This window comes from Phyllobates terribilis, unplaced genomic scaffold (assembly GCF_046119375.1).
Source record: "Phyllobates terribilis strain yellow unplaced genomic scaffold, ASM4611937v1 Scaffold_4__5_contigs__length_816908805, whole genome shotgun sequence".
Classification (NCBI taxonomy): Eukaryota; Metazoa; Chordata; class Amphibia; order Anura; family Dendrobatidae; genus Phyllobates; species Phyllobates terribilis.
In genome coordinates, this window is record NW_027362764.1 from 313,578,133 (window position 1) to 313,601,079 (window position 22,947).

At 42.9% G+C, this 22,947-nt stretch overlaps 1 protein-coding gene across 2 annotated transcripts in view; it reads left to right on the forward strand.

Moving 5' to 3' along the window:
• The window catches only part of HUS1 (HUS1 checkpoint clamp component), a 163,866-nt gene that overhangs the window by 123,299 nt on the left and 17,620 nt on the right, over window positions 1-22,947 (forward strand). For both annotated transcript variants that reach the window (XM_073678391.1, XM_073678390.1), the window contains exons 5-6: window positions 1,014-1,088; window positions 11,182-11,281. In XM_073678391.1, coding sequence (XP_073534492.1) covers window positions 1,014-1,088; window positions 11,182-11,281 — 175 coding nt within the window. The remainder of the gene's footprint in view (window positions 1-1,013; window positions 1,089-11,181; window positions 11,282-22,947) is intronic.

The window sequence follows — 22,947 nt, forward strand, 5'->3', positions numbered from 1 at the left end:
ATATATCTTTCCCAGTTTTTAGCACCACTTTGGTCCTCTCCTGGGTCAAGTGACTGCTATTTCCGACTGATCAGATCACCCTGGGGTCTATCTGTGAGCCGGAAGTCACATTTCTAATGTAAGTGTATGGAGTCTCATTCTGATGCAGCTGCCTTTTCTCCTCACTTGCTGCTGGCAGTGCAAAAATGCAGAAGTTTTAATAGTTTTGTTATCTGGCTGCTTCACTCTACATAAACTGTGACCGAGATGACAAAGCTCATTTCATTACATTACATTGCCTATGCAGAAGCCAGATGACAAACTCATTACAACTTCTATTTTTTGCACTGTTGGATGTTGAAGGCTGCAGAAGACTTGAGACTTTGATATAGGGTCACCTTCCAGCAGGACAACGTCCATAAACATACTGCTAGACCTACAATAGAATGGATTGTAGCAAAGCATATTCATGTGTGTGAATGGCCCATCACAGTCCATATCTAAATCCTCTTGAGAATCTGTGACAAGACTTGAAAATTGGTGTTCACAGACACTCCCATCCAATCTCAGTAAGCTATAGATAGTTTGCAAAGAAGAATGGGAAAAATATCATCATCTAGATGTGCAATGCTGATGGAGACATACACCAAAAGATTTGCAGAAGTAATTGCTATGAAAGCTGATCCTGCAAAGTATTGACTCTGGGGGCTGAATGCACTTCACAATTTTCAGATTTATATTTTTCAAATATTTAGAAAACATGAATCATTTCCTTTACACTTCACTACTTTAGTTTGGCATATCACATAGAATCCCAATAAAAAACATGTAAGCTTGTGGTTGTAACGTGAAAAAATGTGGAAAAGTTCACGGGGGTATAAATACTATATCAAGGCACTGTAAGTGTTATTTTACTCAGAGCAAACGTGACTGAGACGGGGTTGTCCGAGTAGTAGACCACTCCTTTTAAGGTTTTTTTTTGTTTAACTAATCTTGTGTTGTCCTACTGATTTGTGTTTTTTATGCTTTTGTAGGTAAGCATATATTTGCCAGCAATAAAAACGATGAAAAGTGTTGTGGAAAGAATGAAAAACCTGAGTAATTTTATAGTAAGTGTCTTTTTCTTTCCAAATCTTGTTCAATGTCCAGAACAGCCTGTCAACTGATTATAGTGAAACAGTTAAAGGGGTTTTCCAGGGGGGCATGGCCTGGCCGGACATGTGAGTGGAAGTGTATTAGAAGAGCTCCTGGGACAAGCAGCCTGCCAGAGGTTCCACTGGGCCCATAACTTCATAAAAAGCGGTGTTACTCTTTCTGTGCACATTGTAGCACTTACCGGTGTGCATAGGAGGAGGGATCATGGCCGGAGGAGCAGCAGCAGGAGGGAATGAAGGCATCCAAGATGGCGCAGGCTCCTCTGCAACAGGTACCAGAACAGGGAAGTCAGTGGCTGCAGGCACAGCACTGAGGCTGGCTGGCTTTGCTAGAGTTCCAGACACAGGAGCCAGCACTGGCAATGAGGCTTATATACAAATCATTGAGGTGTCTACAGTGCAGACCAAAAGTTTGGACACATCTCATTTTTAAAGATTTTTCTGTATTTTCATGACTTTGAAAATTGCACGGTCACACTGAAGGCATCAAAACTATAAATGAACACATGTGGAATTATATACTTAACAAAAAAGTGTGAAACAACTGAAAATATGTCTTATATTCTAGGTTCTTCAAAGTAGCCACCTTTTGCTTTGATGACTGCTTTTTATTATTTTTATTATTTATTATTATAGCGCCATTTATTCCATGGCACTTTACATGTGAAAAAGGGGTATACATACAAGAACAATTACAATAATCTTGAACACAATGTGACAGTGACTGGTACAGGAGGAGCGAGGACCCTGCCCGCGAGGGCTCACAATCTACAAGGGATGAGTGAGGATACAGTAGGTGAGGGCAGAGCTGGTCATGCAGCGGTGGTTACTGCAGGTTGTAGGCTTGTCGGAAGAGGTGGGTCTTCAGGCTCCTTTTGAAGGTTTCCACTTTCGACGAGAGTCTGTGTTGGGGTAGAGAGTTCCAGAGTAGGGGGGAAGCACGGGAGAAATCTTGTATGCAATTGTGGGAGGAGGAGATAAGAGGGGAGTAGAGAAGGAGATCTTGTGAGGATCGGAGGTTGCGTGTGGGTATGTAACGGGAGACTAGGTCAGAGATATATGGAGAAGACAGGTTGTGAATGGCTTTGTATGCCATGGTTAGGGTTTTGAACCGGAGTCTCTGAGCAATGGGGAGCCAGTGAAGAGATTGACAGAGAGGAGAGCTCGGGAATAGTGGGGTGACAGGTGGATTAGTCAGGCAGCAGAGTTTAGGATGGATTGGAGGGGTGCAAGAGTGTTGGAAGGGAGGCCACAGAGCAGGACGTTGCAGTAGTGAAGGCGGGAGATGATGAGGGCGTGCACTAGTGTTTTTGTAGATTCATGGTTGAGGAATGTGCGGAGCCGGGAGATATTTTTGAGTTGGAGTCGGCAGGAAGTGGAAAGGGCTTGGATATGTGGTTTGAAGGAGAGTTCAGAGTCCAGGGTTACTCCAAGGCAGCGAGCTTGAGGGACTGGGGAGAGTGGACAGCCATTGATGTTGATAGATAGGTCAGTTGGGGGGGTGATTGAGATGGCGGAAAGATAATGAATTCAGTTTTGCCCATGTTAAGTTTTAGAAATCTAGCAGAGAAGAAGGATGAAATAGCAGACAGACATTGTGGGATTTTGGTTAGTAAGGAAGTGATATCAGGTCCAGAGAGGTAGATCTGTGTGTCATCAGCATAGAGGTGATAATGAAAGCCATGAGATTCTATGAGCTGTCCCAGGCCTAAGGTGTAGATGGCGAAGAGCAGGGGTGCTAGAACTGAGCCTTGGTGGACACCGACAGATAGGGGGCGAGATGAGGAGGTGGTGTGTGAGTGGGAGACACTGAATGTCCTGTCTGTTAGGTATGAGGAGACTGCTTTGCACACTCTTGGCATTCACTTGATGATGCTTTGGTAGCCATGCTGGTTCAGTATGCCTTCAATTTTGATTAAATCCCCAACAGTGTCACCAGCAAAGCACCCCCACACCATCACACCTCCTCCTCCATGCTTCACGGTGGGAACCAGGCATGTAGTGTCTATCCGTTCACCTTTTCTGCGTCGCACAAAGACACAGTGGTTGGAACCAAAGATCTCAAATTTGGACTCATCAGACCAAAGCACAGATTTCCACTGGTCTAATGTCCATTCCTTGTGTTCTTTAGCCCAAACAAGTCTCTTCTGCTTGTTGCCTGTCCTTAGCAGTGGTTTCCTAGCAGCTATTTTACCATGAAGACCTGCTGCACAAAGTCTCCACTTAGCAGTTGTTGAAGAGATGTGTCTGCTGCTAGAACTCTGTGTGGCATTGACCTGGTCTCTAATCTGAGCTGCTGTTAACCTGCGATTTCTGAGGCTGGTGACTCGGATAAACTTATCCTCAGAAGCAGAGGTGACTCTTGGTCTTCCTTTCCTGGGGCGGTCCTCATGTGAGCCAGTTTCTTTGTAGCGCTTGATGGTTTTTGCAACTGCACTTGGGGACACATTCAAAGTTTGCCCAATTTTTCAGACTGACTGACCTTCATTCCTTAAAGTAATGATGGCCACTCGTTTTTCTTTACTTAGCTGCTTTTTTCTTGCCATAATACAAATTCTAACAGTCTATTCAGTAGGACTATCAGCGGTGTATCCACCTGACTTCTGCACAACACAACTGATGGTCCCAACCCCATTCATAAGGCAAGAAATCCCACTTATTAAACCTGACAGGGCACACCTGTGAAGTGAAAAACATTTCTGGTGACTACCTCTTGAAGCTCATCAAGAGAATGCCAAGAGTGTGCAAAGCAGTCATCAAAGCAAAAGGTGGCTACTGTGAAGAACCTAGAATATAAGACATATTTTCAGTTGTTTCACACTTTTTTGTTAAGTATATAATTCCACATGTGTTAATTCATAGTTTTGATGCCTTCAGTGTGAATGTACAATTTTCATAGTCATGAAAATACAGAAAAATTTTTAAATGCGAAGGTGTTTCCAAACTTTTGGTCTGTACTGTATGTGAGGAAAATACACTGTTTGGGCACACTTGAAGGTTCAGAAGGGAAGGAGCACTGTGTGGCTTTTTGAACGCAAAATTGGCTGGAATTGAGAGCGGACGCCATGTCGCGTTTGGAGAGCCCCTGATGTGCCTAAATAGTGGAAACCCCCCACAAGTGACCCCATTTTGGAAACGACCCCTCAAGGATTTTATCAAGTGGTATAGTGAACATTTTGAACCCAGAGGTACGACACAGAATTTGATAACATTAGGTCATCATATTGAATAAGTTGTCATTAGTCTTGTGCGCAAGTGATTTTCTACTTGAGTTTGCATCGGGTACTCTGGTATGCACCATGTATCGCGGGTGCTCGAGTGACATGCTCGAGTCCCCGCCCCGCGTGTTTCTTGGTTGTTATACACCCCAAAAAACCATGTGGGGATCGCTCTTGCATGGCAGTCAATCCATGCAACTTTTTTTGGCCACAAAGCATATGGAGCGAAGACTCGAGCATGTCACTCAAGCACCCGTGATACTCGGTGCATACCCGAGCACCCGATGCAAACTCAAGTAGCGAGCACGTGCGCTCAACACTGGTCGCCATATTGACATAATTTTTTTTTCTTTATTTTTGAAAAAATACTAACTCAAGCACAACCCTAATCCTAGAGTTTATTTTTTACCCTGTTTCTCGTGCGTTATAAGTGATTAGACGACTTTATTCTTCGGGTCGGTGCGATTACAACGATGCCAGATTCATTTCGGGTTTTTATGATTGACAGCTATCACACGCTAAAAGATGCTTTTTTTTTTTTTTTTGCAAAAACTAGTTCTTGCATCACCATATTTTAAGAGCTATAATTTTTCTATATTTCGGTCGAAAGAGTCATGTGACGGTTTGTTTTTTTGCGGGACGAGTTGACGGTATTTAGTGGTATCATTTTCGGGCACGTGACATTTTTTGATCGCTTTCTATTCCGATTTTTGGGAGGCAGAATAAACAAAAGCCAACCATTCAGGATTTTTTTTTTTTTTTTATGCCGTTCCGCGTGTGGTAAAATTGATAAGGCAGCTTTACCCTTTTGGTCAGTACGTTTGCAGCGGTATCACATTTATATAGTTTTATGTTTTGGCGCTTTTACACAATAAAAACTATTTTATAGAAAAAATGCTTTTTTTGTAACGCTTTATTTTGAGAGCTTTAACTTTTTTTATTTTTCAACTGATGGAACTGTATGGTGGCTTGTTTTTTGTGAGACCAGATTACTTTTTCAACGGTACCATTTCTATTTACATTCGTCTTTTAGATCGCATTTTATTCCATTTTTTGTTTGGCGGTATGATGATAAAGACGATTATCGCTTTTTTGCTTTGTTTTTTATTTAGTTTTTTTTACCGTGTTCACTAAAGTGGTTAACTAGTGGCACAGTTTTATAGGTCAGGTCGTTCCGGACGCGACGATGCTAAATATGTGTATTTTTATTGATTTATTTTTTTTCATAATTATTTATGGTTAAAGTATATTTTTATTTTTTAGGGATTATTTTTTTCATTTTTTTTTTAAATATTTTTACAATTTTTTTTTTTTTTTTTTTTTTTTTTTCACTTTCTTACACTTTTTTTTTACTTGTTCACTATGTCCCACTATGGGACTTTCACTTTTTTGCAGCCTTATCGCTTATATAACATAGAGATGCAGCAGCTATATGCAGCCTGTCAGCGCTGCATGCAGAAGTTACTTTGGTCGCTCACTGCGCATTACTAAAGTAACTTCTTGCCTCCTGGTGACCTGGATGTTGTCATGACGACATATGGTCACCATGACAACATCCGGGACCCGGCTCAGACAGCACGGGATGCCGGAGAGGAGGTAAGTAATTGCGCTTACCTCCCCTTGATCCCGGAATGCTGTCATCGACTTCGATCGCAGCATTTTGGGAGTTAATGTGCCAACAGCGGTGTTTGACCGCTCCAGGCACATAGGGTGTCAGCTGTGACAATCAGCTGACACCCGGCGGCAATGCGGGCGCGATCGCATTATACATAATAGTACGTAGCTGGTCCATAAGGCCCAGGGCGCAGCTACTTACTTCTACTGACATCGTCGTAAAGGGGTTAAAGTCAGTCAGGAGTTTAGAAGATTAATATGGCGCAAACAGACTCTGAGAATTAAACTGGAAGCATTGCAAAGAAACAAAACAATGGGAGGGTTTGCGGTTCCTAATCCATGGGTATATTATGTGGCATCTCAGCTTCAACATATCCGGGGATGGGACGGCCCTGGGGGGGAGGGAGGGGGTTTGACCTTTGTATTGCTACAGCATTTTTTCCAATCAGATAAACTCTGAGGTACTGGAGGCGCATAAGTTTAGGACACTTCGAGGCAAAGTACCGACTATTCTGTTATGTCACAAACTTTGGGGGACGGTGAAAAAATTACAGGGAGTAGGAGGTGTTTCACAATTTACTTCATTATGTAACACTCCATGGCTTCCAAATGTACACCAACTGGTGGGATTTAACTCCTGGAACTCCAAGGGTTTAAACAGACTTAATCAAGTGCTGATAGGTGATGTGATTAAGGAATTCTCACAGCTGCAAAATGAATATGGGTTACCTCACTCTGAATTCTACAAATATTTACAATTTAGGCACGCATCTTGGGCGGAAGGCATTGTTCTGGAAGAGGGTACACCGAAATTCAATAATACCGAGAATAGCTAATTTACATAATTGTCGTGAACTGATCTCCTTGCTTTATAACATTCTCTTAGACATTATATTGACAAACCAGCCAATGCGATCAAAAGAGAAATGGGAGAGTGTAATGGGACCCATAGAGGAAAATCGTTGGTCAGATATACTGGAAAGAGTTCCACAATTGTCTGTAAGTGAATCACATAGATTGTGCCATATATATATGTGATACATCAGGTATACAGGACACCTCAATTCCTATTTAACATAGGATTTCATTCAAGTCCCCACTGTCCTAGGTGCAAAACTAACATAGCAGATATGCTTCATATGATGTGGAAATGTCCTAACTTGGTGTCCTTTTGGAAGAGTGTTGTAGCAATGATTAACAGGGTTTATTCAATTGACATAGAGCTTTCATCATTGGTATGTATACTGGGATATGTTGAATATCTGACTACTGATGAGGATGCCAAAATTGAGGTAGCACGTATGTTATACATGGCAAGAAAATTGATAGCCCAAAAATGGATAGCAGATCAGGAGCCTATGATATCAGAATTTATTGATAAATTTAACTGGCTAGTTAATTTGGATAAAGGTATATACCTAAAAAGAGATGCCATCTCTAAATTTGATAAGATATGGGGTCTATGGATTGATGGCTTTGGTTTGACATCTTGAGAACTGAGGAGATTTCGCCTTGGCTTGCTTTGAGTTACGTTTATATGATGCCTCAAATTAAACTTCTCTGAAAATTAAAAAACATGTTATTAGTGCTTCCACAAGTTATATTTGGTTGGATTGACTATCGTTATTATGTTCAAATACTCGTCCGTCTATTTTTGCTGGTGTTGGAGAGCCAAGATGTATGAATAACTCATGTTTAATGTTTCTAAATGTTGGGGGGTGGAGAACTGTGCTTCTCCAATAGAAAATAATTTTGGTGAGTCCCAAAAATAATTAAAATCCTCAATTTATTACAAAATAATTTAAAAGATCATACAGGTTTGGGAATACATCTCAACGCGTTTCTGGCAAAAAGCCCTTATTCACTGAGATACAGATTCCTTATGATACATGGTATAAAAACAAATGGTAACCAACCGTTGATCAATAAACACATATGTTGACAATCAATCACATTTGAGAATAATTAGCATAATCACAAGGCTAAATCACAAGGAAATTTCCTCTTATATCTCTTTCAGTACGCTAGGATGTAATTCATCTGGACCAGGAGATTTAAATTAATTTAAATTAGGCAAGTGTTCCCTCACCATCTCTCTGTTTATAGATAGTGTGGTTTATTTTATTCCTTAGATAGCACCTTTTGCAGCTTTTATTAAAATCGACTATACCAGACATAAATTGCACGGCTTACTCTGTTCTTTAGCTGGTTAGGGTAAGAATTACTATATAGCTTACTTCCTAAATCCAGCTTACCACATAAAAAAAAATATCTATCCCAACATTGACACTACATGTTAAAATCATATAAGAGGAAATTGCAGAACCACTAGCCAGAAGCTTTGAAAAATCCTGGTGAACAGAAGATTCGAGAAAGGCTAATGTTGTCCTTATCTTCAAAAAAGGAAAGAAGATGGAGCCAGGAAGTTACAGGCCAATGAGCCTTATTCCTATACCAGGAATGATCTTTGAATAAATTATTAAACAGCATGTATGTAAGTACTTGGCTAAGAATACAGTAATTAACCAGAGCCAGCATGGGTTTGTAGCAAACAAGTCATGACAGACTAATCTAAATTCCTTCTTTGATGGAATCACTGACTGGGTGGATCAGGGAAATGCAATAGATAAAGTATCTCTCGATTTCAGCTAGGCATTTGATAAAGTATCTCATACTATCCTTATTGAAAAAAATGACCAAGTATGGAATTGACGAAGCTACGGTTCAGTGGATTCATAACTGGCTCAGTGATCGTACTAAGAAATGGTTGCACATCCAATTGGAAGAGTGTTTCAAGTCCTGGCCCCAGTGTTCAAGATTTTTATAAATGATAAGGGAACTGAAGGTAAACAAATCAAATTTGACAATGCAAAGTTAGGAGGGATAGCTAACACAAGAGAAGACCGAGAAAGGATTCAGAAAGATCTAGATGAGATAGATAAGATTTAGTTAATGGGCAGCAACTAGTAGAATGGTATTTAACAGGGAGAAATGCAAGATTCTGCATCTGGGCAAGAAAAACGAAAATTGCATCTACAGAGTGAATGGGAGAAATAGAACTAAGCAACAGCACGTGTGAAAAAGACTTGGGTATACTAATAGATCACAGAGTGCACATGAGTCAACATTATGATGCAGCAGCAAAAAAGGCAAACACCGTTCTGGGATGTATCTGGGATGTATTAAAGGGGTACTCCAGGAAGATAAAAAAATTTGTACTGTTCCTGCACTCATACACTAAAAAGATGAGATGGTCAGTGCAGTTATGATCGTTTTAACCCTTATAATTCCATGTGACAGAATCTGCTCTTTCACTGCTCCCCTCTCCCATCTGGGTCATGACATCATATATTAGTTGCTGCTGCCATCTGTAAGGAACAGCCAACCTGAGGAGAGTGGGTGTGGCCACTCCCCTGTACTCTGCAGAGAAACAGCTATTAGACTGGCTGATAACAGCAGGAAGCTGCACATTACTGTAATCATTACTGTAATATCCCTGTAATGTAATGTGGGGCGAGCAGTGCAGTAAAAACCTGCTTCTGTCACCAGCCCCCTAATAATGGCTCCCTATCTGCAGTCTGAGGTAAGGGGGCGTGGCCTGTTTGCAGCTTCTAGTAGCAGTCCCCTTATGATAATGTCTCCATGTGTGGAGCAGGAGGTGAGGGAGTGTTGGGGGCGTGGCTTACTCCTGGCTAGTAGCCCTGTGAAGGAGCTGCTAGTAGAAGCTGCAAGCAGGCAACACAAAAGAGAAGCATAGAGTCTAGATCACATGAAGTAATTATCCCCCTCTACTCCTCCTTGGTCAGGCCTCATCTGGAATACTGTGTTCAGTTCTGGGCACCACATTTTAAAAGACATTGAAAAACTTTAGCAACTTCAGAAAAGAGCTACCCGGATGGTGAGCGGACTTCACAGTATGTCCTACGAGGAACAGTTAGGCTGTGTGCCCACGATGCGTTTTTTAAGCGTTTCCGAAGCGGCAAAAACGCTGCAGAAACACTTAAAAAACGCATGGTAGAAGGCCTGCCATGTTCCCCTATGATAATCCGCATGTGCTGTGCACATGCTGCGGAAGTTTCCGCTGCTGGTTATCATTGCGGAAAAAAACGCAGCACTACCAATTATTCTGCGGAAGTGCTGCGGTTTCGCCACCATTGACTTTCATTGGAATGCATGGAATCCGCATCACTGCATCTGTAGATGCTCAATCCAAACGTTTCAGTGTGCGGATGGTACCTGGGTGAGGAGGACAGGAGACTCTCCTCCGGACCCGGGTACCATAGAGCCTGTAAAAAAAAGAATAAAATAAAAAATAAATATTATATTTACCTTCTGATGGCCCCCGGTCTCCTTGTCTTCGCTTGCCGGAAGATCGCAGTGGACTGAACGATCTGCTCTGACGTCATAGTCGTGTGACGGCAGGTCCTTCAGTGTACTGCGAGCTGCCGGCAAGCCAGGACGGAGCGAATAAAGACTGCGGGGGCCATCGGAAGGCAAGTATAGATTTATTTTTTACCATTATTTAAGGTCACACTATATAAATCCATGCCGTTTGCATAGATTTATTATAGTGTGACCAAGTTGACAAGCACTTTCCAAGTGATGCTAAAATCGCTTGGAAAGCGCTTGATAACCCGCATGCGGAAATACATGTGAAGAACGCTTCACATCCGCTTGTCCCTGGCAGGAAAAACACATTTACAATCCGCATGCGTTTTTTCTGCCAGGGAGATGCAGAAACGCTCAGGAAAAAATCCTGAGCATTTCTGCATCGTGGGCACATAGCCTTAAAGGATCTGGAAATGTTTAGCTTGCAAAAAAGAAGGCTAAGAGGAGACTTAATAACTGTCTATAAATATCTGAAAGGTTGTCACTGTGTAGAGGGATCATCCTTATTCTCATTTGCACATTGAAACACGAGAAACAGTGGAATGAAACTGAAAGGGAGAAGATACAGATTAGATATTAGAAAAAACTTTTTGACAGTGAAGGTGATCAATGAGTGGAACAGGCTGCCACGAGAGGTGAGGAGTTCTCCTTTAATGGAAGTCTTCAAACAGAGGCTGGACAGATATCTGTCTGAGATGATTTAGTGAATTCTGTATTGAGCAGTGGGATGGACACGATGACCCTGGAGGTCCCTTCCAACTCTAACATTCTGATTCGAACAGCAAAAGTAAGAAATAAGTCATCAAATGTATTTATTTATTTTAAAGGTCATTGAAGCCAATAGAAATGGAGAAATTGATTTGAAAATTGAGACTGATCTGGTTTCTGTTTCCACACATTTCAAAGATCTAGGAAATCCTCCTTGGGGTAGGCTGATCTGTATTCATTCATTTTTTAAAAAAATTCCTGTATTTTATATTTGTTTTTGTAGTTTTATGAGTATTTTGCAATGTCTTAGGGTAAGACAGTAAAATCTATATAAATGTGAAGGTAGTACCCAATTGTGGCAGCTTTGAAGAGCATTGCACTGACAAACTGAAAAAATCTGTAATAAACATCAAGAACTGTAATGGATAATTGATCAAAAAAACTTAAGTGAGCTCATTTGCTTGATAAAAATGATCACTGAGATGTTTCAAATAAAACAGAAAATATATTTGTGTAGGATCAGTAATACCGGTGACAGGACAATGCACAGTAACCACAGTTGAATAATGCACTATTCTACATTTCTACTTAAAGTGGATGTTACAGACTGTAGTGAGTAGTTGGTGTGAGCCGATTCGCAGGATCCAGTCCAGCAGCTAGTCCGTAATCTGTGGTCATTGGATGGGAGCCCTGAGAACCTGCCTCCTGTTATCCATGGCTCTTCTTTTCATTAGCAGGCCTGGCATAACTTGATTGTTACGGAGTGACTTTGCGCCTCACCGGGAGGAAGGAGACCATTCTTAGGCTCCATCTCACAGCAACAGATTCGCACCAACTCTAGTAGTGAGTAATTATCACAAAGTATCGGGAAGTCACTCCCCATAGTATAATGCACCCCATAGTCCTTCATATAGTATACTGTATTCTGCATAGTCCTCCAGAAATTATAATGCATTGCGCATAGTCCTCCATACAGTATAATGCACTCCATAGTCCTCGATAGAATATAATGCAACCCCCATATAGTACAGTGCACACTCCATATGGTATAATGCTGCCCCCATATGGTATAATGAAGCGCCCATATAGTACATGTAGTGTAATGCAACCCCCATAGTCCTCCAATATTATGGCCACCATGTACTCACTGATTTAAAAAAAAAAAAAATACAATACTCACCTCTCCCTATTTCCCCTGCTGCTCCGTTCTCTGCAGTGCGTCTCCGCAGCAGCTCCACTGCCCGTCAAAGCGTAGCTCGATGAAGTGATGTCAACGCGCCTGCTACTTGAAACGTCAGACACAGAGGGGAAATGATGGGAGAAGGAGTCACCTGACTCTCCCTCCTCCATCATTGCTTTCAACTGTATCTGCACCTAAGTAATGCTGATACAGTTGGATGTGCAATGCGGGGTGCAAGAGTGCCAGCGCCGACTTCAAGCCCGCCTGACTCATGGGCCCCATAGCGGTCATGTGGTATGCTGCTGTTAGCTGCACGCCACTGGCTGGAAGCCCTTGAAGGAGTGGAAGTCCTAGTCAAATGCCTAATTTGTCCCGCCCTAACTCCAGCCCTGGGGACATGATTTTGTGGCACTTATTATTATATAAGAGACTGATGGTTGGGTAACATGCTCCTCCACTAGCAGCCATTGTATGGACAGGAGAGAAGTGCAGTCTGTGAAGAAAGCTGCACTAACAAGAGCAGGAGGAGAACCTGTCATCTATAATATAACCAGGGATGTGTCCGTCTCTCTGATGCCTCTATTGACTGAGTATGCTCAGTGTGACGCAATAACGACATTATGTCCAGGACGAGAAAGAAAAAGAGAGACAAATTTGTGAGTACACCCCATATTATCAGTACATTATATATACAGCGCTCAGCATAAGTGACTACACCCCCTGTATTATCAGTTCATTATACACTGCTCAAAAAAATAAAGGGAACACAAATAATACATCCTAGGTATGAATTAATGAAATATTCTCATTGAATACTTTGTTTTGTACAAAGTTGAATGTGCTGAAAACAAAATCACACTAATGGAAATCAAATTTATTAACCAATGGAGGCCTGGATTTGGAGTCATCCCCAAAATTAAAGTGGAAAAACACACTACAGGCTGATCCAACTTTGATGTAATGTCCTTAAAACAAGTCAAAATGAGGCTCAGTATTGTGTGTGGCCTCCACGTACCTGTATGACCTCCCTACAACGCCTGGGCATGCTCCTGATGTGGTTGCAGATCGTCTCCTGTGGGAACTCCTCCCACACCTGGACTAAAGCATCCGCCAACTCCTGGACTGTCTGTGGTGCAACGTGACGTTGGTGGATGGAGAAAGACATGATGTCCCAAATGTGCTCAGTCGGATTCAGGTCTGGGGAACGGGCGGACCAGTCCATAGCTTCAATGCCTTCATCTTGCAGGAACTGCTGACACACTCCAGCCACATGAGGTCTGGCATTGTCCTGCATTAGGAGGAACCCAGGGCCAACCGCACCAGCATATGGTCTCACAAGGGGTCTGAGGATCTCATCTCGGTACCTAATGGCAGTCAGGCTACCTCTGGCGAGCACATGGATGGCTGTGCTGCCCTCCAAAGAAATGCCACCCCACACTATTACTGACCCACTGCCAAACCGGTCATGCTGAAGGATGTTGCAGGCAGCAGATCGCTCTCCATGGCGTCTCCAGACTGTTACGTATGTCACATGTGCTCAGTGTGAACCTGCTTTCATCTGTGAAGAGCACAGGGCACCAGTAGCGACTTTGCCAATCCTGGTGTTCTGGGGCAAATGCCAAGCGTCCTGCACGGTGTTGGGCTGTGAGCACAACCCTCATCTGTGGACGTCGGGCCCTCATACCACCCTCATGGAGTCAGTTTCTAATGCACATGCACATTTCTGGCCTGCTGGAGGTCATTTTGCAGGGCTCTGGCAGTGCTCCTCCTGTTCCTCCTTGCACAAAGGCGGAGGTAGAGGTCCTGCTGCTGGGTTGTTGCCCTCCTACGACCCCCTCCACGTCTCCTGGTATACTGGCCTGTCTCCTGGTTACGCCTCCAGCCTCTGGACACTACGCTGACAGACACAGCAAACCTTCTTGCCACAGCTCGCATTGATGTGCCATCCTGGATGAGCTGCACTACCTGAGCAACTTCTGTGGGATGTAGAGTCTGTCTCATGCTACCACGAGTGTGAAAGCACAACCAACATTCAAAAGTGACCAAAACATGAGCCAAAAAGCATTGGTACTGAGATGTGATCTGTGGTCCCCACCTGCAGAACCACTCCTTTATTGAGGGTGTTTTGATAATTGCCAATAATTTCCATCTCTTGTCTATTCCATTTGTACAACAGCATATGAAATTGATTGTCAATCAGTGTTGCTTCCTAAGTGGACAGTTTGATTTCGCAGAAGTTTGATTTACTTGGAGTTATATTCTGTTGTTTAAGTGTTCCTTTATTTTTTTGAGCAGTGTATATAAAGCGCTCAGCATAAGCGAGTACACCCCCATATTATCAGTAAATTTTCTGTGTGTATGTATGTATGTGTGTATGTATATATATATATATATATACAGTACAGACCAAAAGTTTGGACACACCTTCTCATTTAAAGATTTTTCTGTATTTTCATGACTATGAAAATTGTACATTCACACTGAAGGCATCAAAACTATGAATTAACACATGTGGAATTATATACTTAACAAAAAAGTGTGAAACAACTGAAAATATGTCTTATATTCTAGATTCTTCAAAGTGGCCACCTTTTGCTTTGCACACTCTTGGCATTCTCTTGATGAGCTTCAAGAGGTAGTCACCGGAAATGGTTTTCACTTCACAGGTGTGCCCTGTCAGGTTTAATAAGTGGGATTTCTTGCCTTATAATGGGGTTGGGACCATCAGTTGTGTTGTGCAGAAGTCAGGTGGATACACAGCTGATAGTCCTACTGAATAGACTGTTAGAATTTGTATTATGGCAACAAAAAAGCAGTTGTTGAAGAGATGTGTCTGCTTCTAGAACTCTGTGTGGCATTGACCTGGTCTCTAATCTGAGCTGCTGTTAACCTGCTATTTCTGAGGCTGGTGACTCGGATAAACTTATCCTCAGAAGCAGAGGTGACTCTTGGTCTTCCTTTCCTGGGGCGGTCCTCATGTCAGCCAGTTTCTTTGTAGCGCTTGATGGTTTTTGCAACTGCATTTGGGGACACTTTGAAAGTTTGCCCAATTTTTCGGACTGACTGACCTTCATTTCTTAAAGTAATGATAGCCACTCGTTTTTCTTTACTTAGCTGCTTTTTTCTTGCCATAATACAAATTCTAACAGTCTGTTCAGTAGGACTATCAGCTGTGTATCCACCTGACTTCTGCACAACAAAACTGATGGTCCCAACCCCATTTATAAGGCAAGAAATCCCACTTATTAAACCTGACAGGGCACACCTGTGAAGTGAAAACCATTTCCGGTAACTACCTGTTGAAGCTCATCAAGAGAATGCCAAGAGTGTGCAAAGCAGTCATCAAAGCAAAAGGTGGCTACTTTGAAGAACCTAGAATATAAGACATATTTTCAGTAGTTTCACACTTTTTTGTTAAGTATATAATTCCACATGTGTTAATTCATAGTTTTGATGCCTTCAGTGTGAATGTACAGTTTTCATAGTCATGAAAGTACAGAAAAATCTTTAAATGAGGTGTGTCCAAACTTTTGGTCTGTACTGTATATATATATATATATATATATATATATATATATATATATATATATATATATATATATATATATATATATATATATATATATATATATATAATATATATATATATATATATATATTTGTGCTCAGCATAAGTGAGTACACCCCCTGTATTATCATTACATTATATATACAGCGCCAAGCATAGGTGAGTGCACTCCCTGTATTATCAGTGCATTATATATACAGGGTGGGCCATTTATATGGCTACACCTAAATTAAATGGGAATGGTTGGTGATATCAACTTCCTGTTTCTAGCACGTTAGTATATGGGAGGGGGAAAACTTTTCCAGATGAGTGGTGACCATGGCGGCTATTTTGAAGTCGGCCATTTTTGATCCAACTTTATTTTTTTCAATGGGAAGAGGGTCATGTGACACATCAAACTTATTGAGAATTTCATAAGAAAAACAATGGTGTGCTTGGTTTTAACGTAACTTTATTCTTTCAGGAGTTTTTTTACAAGTTTCTGACCACTTAGAAAATGTGTTCAAAGTGCTGCTCATTGTGTTGGATTGTTAATGCAACCCTCTACTCCCACTCTTGACACACTGATAGCAACACCGCAGAAGAAATGCTAGCACAGGCTTCCAGTATCCGTTGTTTCAGATTCTGCACATCTCTTATCTTCACAGCATAGACAATTGCCTTCAGATGACCCCAAAGATAAAAGTATAAGGGGGTCTGATTGGGAGACCTTGGTGGCCATTCAACTGGCCCACGACGACTAATCCACTTTCCAGGAAACTTCATGTAGGAATTTTCGGACCTGACTCCCATAATGTGCTGGTGCACCATCTTGTTGGAAAAACTCAGGGAACGTGCCATCTTCAGCGCATAAAGAGGGCAACACATCTTCATGTAGTAAAGGAGGAAGAGTGCATGGATCACGGATGGTAATTTGATTTAATTCCCGGAAATCTAAACTCTGACGTAGACCACCATCTTTTTTTCTTCACAAAGAAGAACCCTGCCGCCACTGGTGAAGATGAGGGTCTGATATGTCCCTTCTCCAGACTTTCCGCAATGAAATCCTTCATAGCTTGTCTCTCGGGGCCAGAAAGATTTTACAGTCTGGATTTTGGTAGTTTAGCTCCGGGGGTCAGGTTAATAGGACAGTCATAAGCACGATGAGGAAGCAAATCCTGACACCTCCTCTCAGAAAAAACGTCCTAAAAACCAGACAGAAAAGCCGATAATATTTCCATAGAGACAGTAGCAAGGGAAATATCTAAACAGTTCTCATGGCAAAACAGTTCTCATGGCAGTAATCTCCGCATTCAATAATCTCCCAGTTTGCCAATCCGCCAATGGATTATGTTTAACAAGCCAAGGAATACCCAAAACAATCGGTGTGGGAAGATTGTCCAGGACATAGTTTTACATTATGTACCATCTGAGTAAATGCTTTCTGTGCAAGTGGCGCCGAGTCAATGGCAAAGATGGAAATGGGTTCAGCTAAAGCACAGCAAGCAAGACCATGAGTTTTCACAAACTCAGAATAAACCATGCTGACTCCGGCACCACTGTCAACTAACACAGAAATGTTCTCGGTTTTATTCTCTAGCACCACCTCTGCTGACAGGAAAAAGTGGGAACTGCTGGTTGGTAACAAATGCACCCCTTGTTTATCCAACTTCAGACTACCAAGAGGTAATCGAGACTCCTTTTGTTTAGGAATTGCAGGAAAGGTCCCAATAAAATGTCCCCTTTTCCCACAAAAAAGAAATGCCTTTTTTTCCTGCGAATCTCCAGGGAGATGTATGATGTAGAGACACCCCCTAAATGCATGGGTCCCTCCACCTCCTCCAGTACTGGCTCAACCCCAGACCGCTCCTCCGGCTGAGGTACACAACCCCGACAAGAAGTCCCCGGAGAAGGTGGTCTCACCCGTCTATCCCGAAGGCGTCTATCAAGACGTATAGCCAATGACATGGCAGCCTCCAAGGAGTGAGGGTTTTCATATTCTGCCAGGCATCTTTCAACCTTTCAGTAAGCCCCTCACAAAATTGACTTCTAAGGGCTGAGTCATTCCATTTGGAATCCGTTGCCCATCTTTGGAATTCCGAACTGTACGTCTCCACTGACCGATTCCCCTGCTGAAGGAAGGCAACCTAGTCTAGACTCAGCCAAGGCGACTCGGTCAGGGTCATCCTAGATGAGGGCCAGAGCCCCGAAAATCTCCTCCACAGACTGGAGACTAACCGAGTCCTGCGGTAAAGAAAACGCCCACGACTGAGGACATCCCTGCAGTAGAGAGATCACAATACCAACCCTTTGCTCCTCATTTCCGGAGGAGTAAGCACTAAGTTTAAAATACAGTTTGCAGGCCTCCTTGAAAACAAAAAACTTGTCTTTACCTCCTGAAAACCTATCTGCGAGGGCAATGTTGGGTTCAGGCTGGGCAGGCCTACCTGCAGAGACCCCCACATTATCGACCAGTAGCCGCTGATGTTGCTGCTGAACCTTACAGCGGAGGTCATTCACCTCCAGTGACAGACAGCGAAACTGTTCTGCGAGCTCTGCAACAGTACCCATACCAAGGGAAGAAGGTAAAAAAGATTCCACGCCCAAAAACACAGAGTGTCAGTCTTTTTTTTTTCCTTTTCAAAATGTGCTCGGCCGGCGATAATGTCACGCAAGGTGTGGGAAAGACTTAGTGCAACACAAAGGCAAGAGGGAAAGGGAGGAAGTGGAGACCTCCTAGGTTGATCTAGCGTCACCCTGTCTCCTCTAACATTCCTGTTTCGGCTCTTCACCAATCGCCGCATGTGTGCCTCACCCTGTATTTCCATGGCGTATGACTAAGGCTAGGGAAGGGAGGAGATAAGCACTAGTCGATCTCCACTAAACACTATAGACTACAGGGGTGTACAAATGGGGGGAAATTGCCTAGTTTTAGACGAACTCCAGACAAATGAGCACACGTCCTCAAGCTCCAGAGAGAACACTGTACTGCTCTTGCTAAAGCTTTCACAGGTAGTAATGAATATCGTCGGCACTTCCCTGTGAAACAGCAGGCATTTATACACCCAGACAGGGTGTTAATTAGCCATATTGAGGTAGCCGCTGGGTCCTAGAGACAGCCTCTAAGAGTATGTCTGTAATGTCAAACGTAGAGATCTCCTGCAACCAACTGCAGGGCGAATGTTTGTCACCTCTGACACACCCGTGACACTTGTCTATATATTTGCTAGGACCGGACTGACGAAAGAGATACTAACGGACCAAGTAACCCCGTTCATGAGCAAGGTAATGAAGGAACTGTGTAAAGTCCTTCAGATTACCCAACTGCGAACCTCTGTTTACCATCTGCAGACAGACAGGTTGAGTGTTTTAATAAAACCTTAAAAGCATTGCTCAAAAAGGTTGAAGAGAAGGATGGTCGTAACTGGGACTACCTGCTATCATTCCTGCTCTTCTCGATAAGAGCGGTTCCACAAGCCTCTACGGGTTTTTCCTTGTTTGAGCCACTGTATGGTCGACATCCGCGAGAGCTCATGGATATTGCCAAGGAAACCTGGGAAGCCGAGGTTACGACCCAGCGGATCATCATAGAACATGTCGCCCAGATGCAGGAGAGAATGGCGAAAGTGATGCCTATCTTGAAGGCACATCTCCAGGCACAAGAGGCCCAGGCAAGCGTCTATAACCGGTCAGCGAGGCTGAGACAGTTCCAGCCTTGGGATCGCGTTCTGGTGCTTTTTCCCACTGTCGAGAGCAAGTTCCTGGCCAAGTGGCAAGGCCCGTATGAGGTGGTGGAGAAACTCAGCGAAGTGAACTACAAAGTTCACCAGCCTGGCCGAAGAAAGCCGCACCAAGTGTACCATGTGAACTTGCTCAAGTTATGGTGAGATCAGAAAACGGGCTCTTTGTTTGGCAGCCTGTCCCAAAGCCAAAATGGAGGACGTCACGATAGCAGAGACTCTATCTCTGGCGCAGAATCAACCATATAGAGAGCTGCGGCAATGGAACTGTGACCTGTTCTCAGAGTTGCCGGGGCATACGCAGGTGGTCGAGCATGACGTGCTGACGGAAGCGCATGTTAAGGTAAACCTTAAACCTTATAGGATTCCTGAAGCCCGCCGTGAGGTAATCTCAGCCGATGTGAAGAGGATGCTGGACCTCAGCGTGATAGAGGAATCAAAGAGCCGATGGTCGAGACCCATCGTTCTTGTGTCGAAGCCCGACGGGGAGTGGAGATTTTGTAATGATCACTGCAGGCTGAAAGAGGTATCCAAGTGTGACGCATATCTGATGCCCCGCGTCGATGAACTCATTGAGAGGCTTGTACCTTCTAGATATATTACCACCATAGACTTGACGAAAGGCTACTGGCAGCTCCCCATGTCCCAGAGGGCCAAGGAAAAAACAGCTTTCTCAACACCTGATGGGTGTTTCCTGTACACCCGAATGCCTTTCGGACTGCAGGGGGCACCAGCCACCTTCTAGAGGGCCATGGATCGGATCCTCGTCCCACATAAGAAGTATGCGATAGCCTACCTTGATGACATTGTCGTCTTTAGCCCAGACTGGGCTAGTCATCTGCCAAAGGTACAGGCTATTCCGGATGCTCTAAGGAAGGCGAGATTTACGATAAATCCGAAAAAATGTGCCATTGGAAAGAAGGAGGTCAAGTACTTAGGCTAGGTCGTCGGGAGAGGTGAAATTAAGCCACAGGTAAATAAGATCGAGGCAATTCAGAACTGGCCGCAAGCGCTCTCCAAGATGCGGGTGAGAGCGTTTCTTGGAATCGTGGGATATTATCAGCGGCTTGTCCCAAATTTTGCCATGATTGCCGTACCACTAACGGACCTTCTGAAAGGCACAAAATCAACGATGGCGAAATGGGCTTTTGAAACTGAGATGTTGTTCCAACAGTTGAAGCTAGCACTCAGTCCTGGTCGCACCTGACTTTACTAAAGAGTTTGTGCTCCAGACAGAAGCCTCAGAAGTTGGCCTAGGAGCTGTACTGTCGCAGGAGATAAATGGGGAAGAGCATCCCATCCTGTATATGAGCCGGAAGCTCTCGTCCTGCGAGAAAGACTATGCCATTGTGGAGAAAGAATGCTTAGCCATAAAATGGGCCATAGACACGCTAAGATATTACCTACTTGGCCGAAAGTTTAAATTGGTGTCAGACCATGCCCCTTTGAGATGGTTGAGGGAAAAGAAGGGTAAGAATGCCCGGGTAATTATGTGGTTCTTAGGTCTCCAAGACTTTAATTTTCATGTTGAGCATAGACCCTGGAAGTTACACGCTAATGTTGATGCCCTTTCCAGAATTCCCTGCTTAGTGTCTGAAGGTGCCCAAACACCCGGCTTTGGGCAGAGGGGTGAATATGTGACAGAATCACTGGTGTGATATACTAGGGGAGGTATGTGTCACTCAGGTTGCTCTCCTGTGTGAACTGAAACCTGCTAAATTTCTGCCAGCATGGTATATGCTGGGGGTTAACTCTCTTAACCACTTCGCGCCAGAGCCTGTTTTTGCCTTCGTGACCAGTCCAATTTTTTCAATTCTGACCACTGTCACTTTATGAAGTAATTACTCTGGAACGCTTCAACGGATTCCCCTGATTCAGAGTTTGTTTTTTAGTGACATATTGTACTTCATGATAGTGGTAAAATTTCTTCGATATCACTTGCGTTTATTTGTGAAAAAATCGGAAATTTGGCGAAAATGTTGAATTTTCATGCCCTTAAATCAGAGAGATATGTCACACAAAATAGTTAATAAATAACATTTCCCACATGTCTACTTTACATCAGCACAATTTTGGAACCAAAATTTTTTTTTGTTAGGAAGCTATAAGGGTTAAAATTGACCAGCGATTTCTCATTTTTCCAACAAAATTTACAAAAACATTTTTTTTAGGGACCACATCTTATTTGAAGTGACTTTGAGGGGCCTTTATGACAGAAAATACCCAAAAGTGACACCATTCTAAAAACTGCACCCCTCAAGGTGCTCAAAACCACATTCAAGAAGTTTATTAACCCTTCAGGTGTTTCACGGGAATTTTTGGAATGTGGAAGAAAACAATGAACATTTAACTTTTTTTCACAAAAATGTTACTTTAGGCCCAATTTTTTTATTTTCACAAGGGTAACAGGAAAAAATGGAATACACAATTTGTAGTGCAATTTCTCATTAGCGCGCTGATACCCCATATATGAGGGAAAACCACTGTTTGGGCGCACTGCAGGGTTCGGAAGGGAAGGAGCGCCATTAGACTTTTTGAATGTAAAATTTGTTTGAATAATTAGCAGACACCATGTTGCGTTTGGAGAGCTCCTGATGTGCCTAAACAGTGGAAACTTATCTAGATGTGTGGTGAGCACCTTGAACCCCAAGGTGCTTCACAGAAGTTTATAATATTGAGCTTTAAAAATAAAATTTTCACATTTTTCCCCCAAAAACCTTTTTCATCCCTTAATTTTGCATTATCATAAGGGTAATAGGATAAATTGCACCATAAAATTTGTTGTGCAATTTCTCCTGAACACGCCGATACCCCATATGTGGAGGAAAACCACTGTTTGGGCGCTCGGCAAGGTTTGGAAGGGAAGGAGCGCCATTTGACTTTTTGAATGTAAAATTTGCTTGAATAATTAGCGGACGCCATGTTGTATTTGGGGAGCCCCTGATGTGCCTAAACAGTGGAAAGCCCCCCCACAAGTGACACCATTTTGGAAACTAGACCCCTTAGGGTACTTATCTAGATGTGTGGTGAGCACCTTGCACCCCAGGTGCTTCACAGAAGTTTATAATATTGAGCCGTAAAAATAAAATTTTCACATTTTTCCCACAAAAAATGTTTTTCATCCCCTAATTTTGCATTATCGTAAGGATAACAGGAGAAATTGCACCATGAAATTTGTTGTGCAATTTCTCCTGAGTACTCCGATAGCCCATATGTGGGGCAAAACCACTGCTTTGGTGTATGGCAGGGTTCGGAAGAGAAAGGAGCGCTATGTTGGCTGGGATAGGTTGCAGACACCATGTCACATTTGAAGAGTCGCTGACATGCCGAAATAGCAGAAACCCCCACAAGTGACCCCATTTTGTAAACTACACCTCTCAAGGAATTCATCTAGGGAAGTAGTGAGTATTTTTTAATT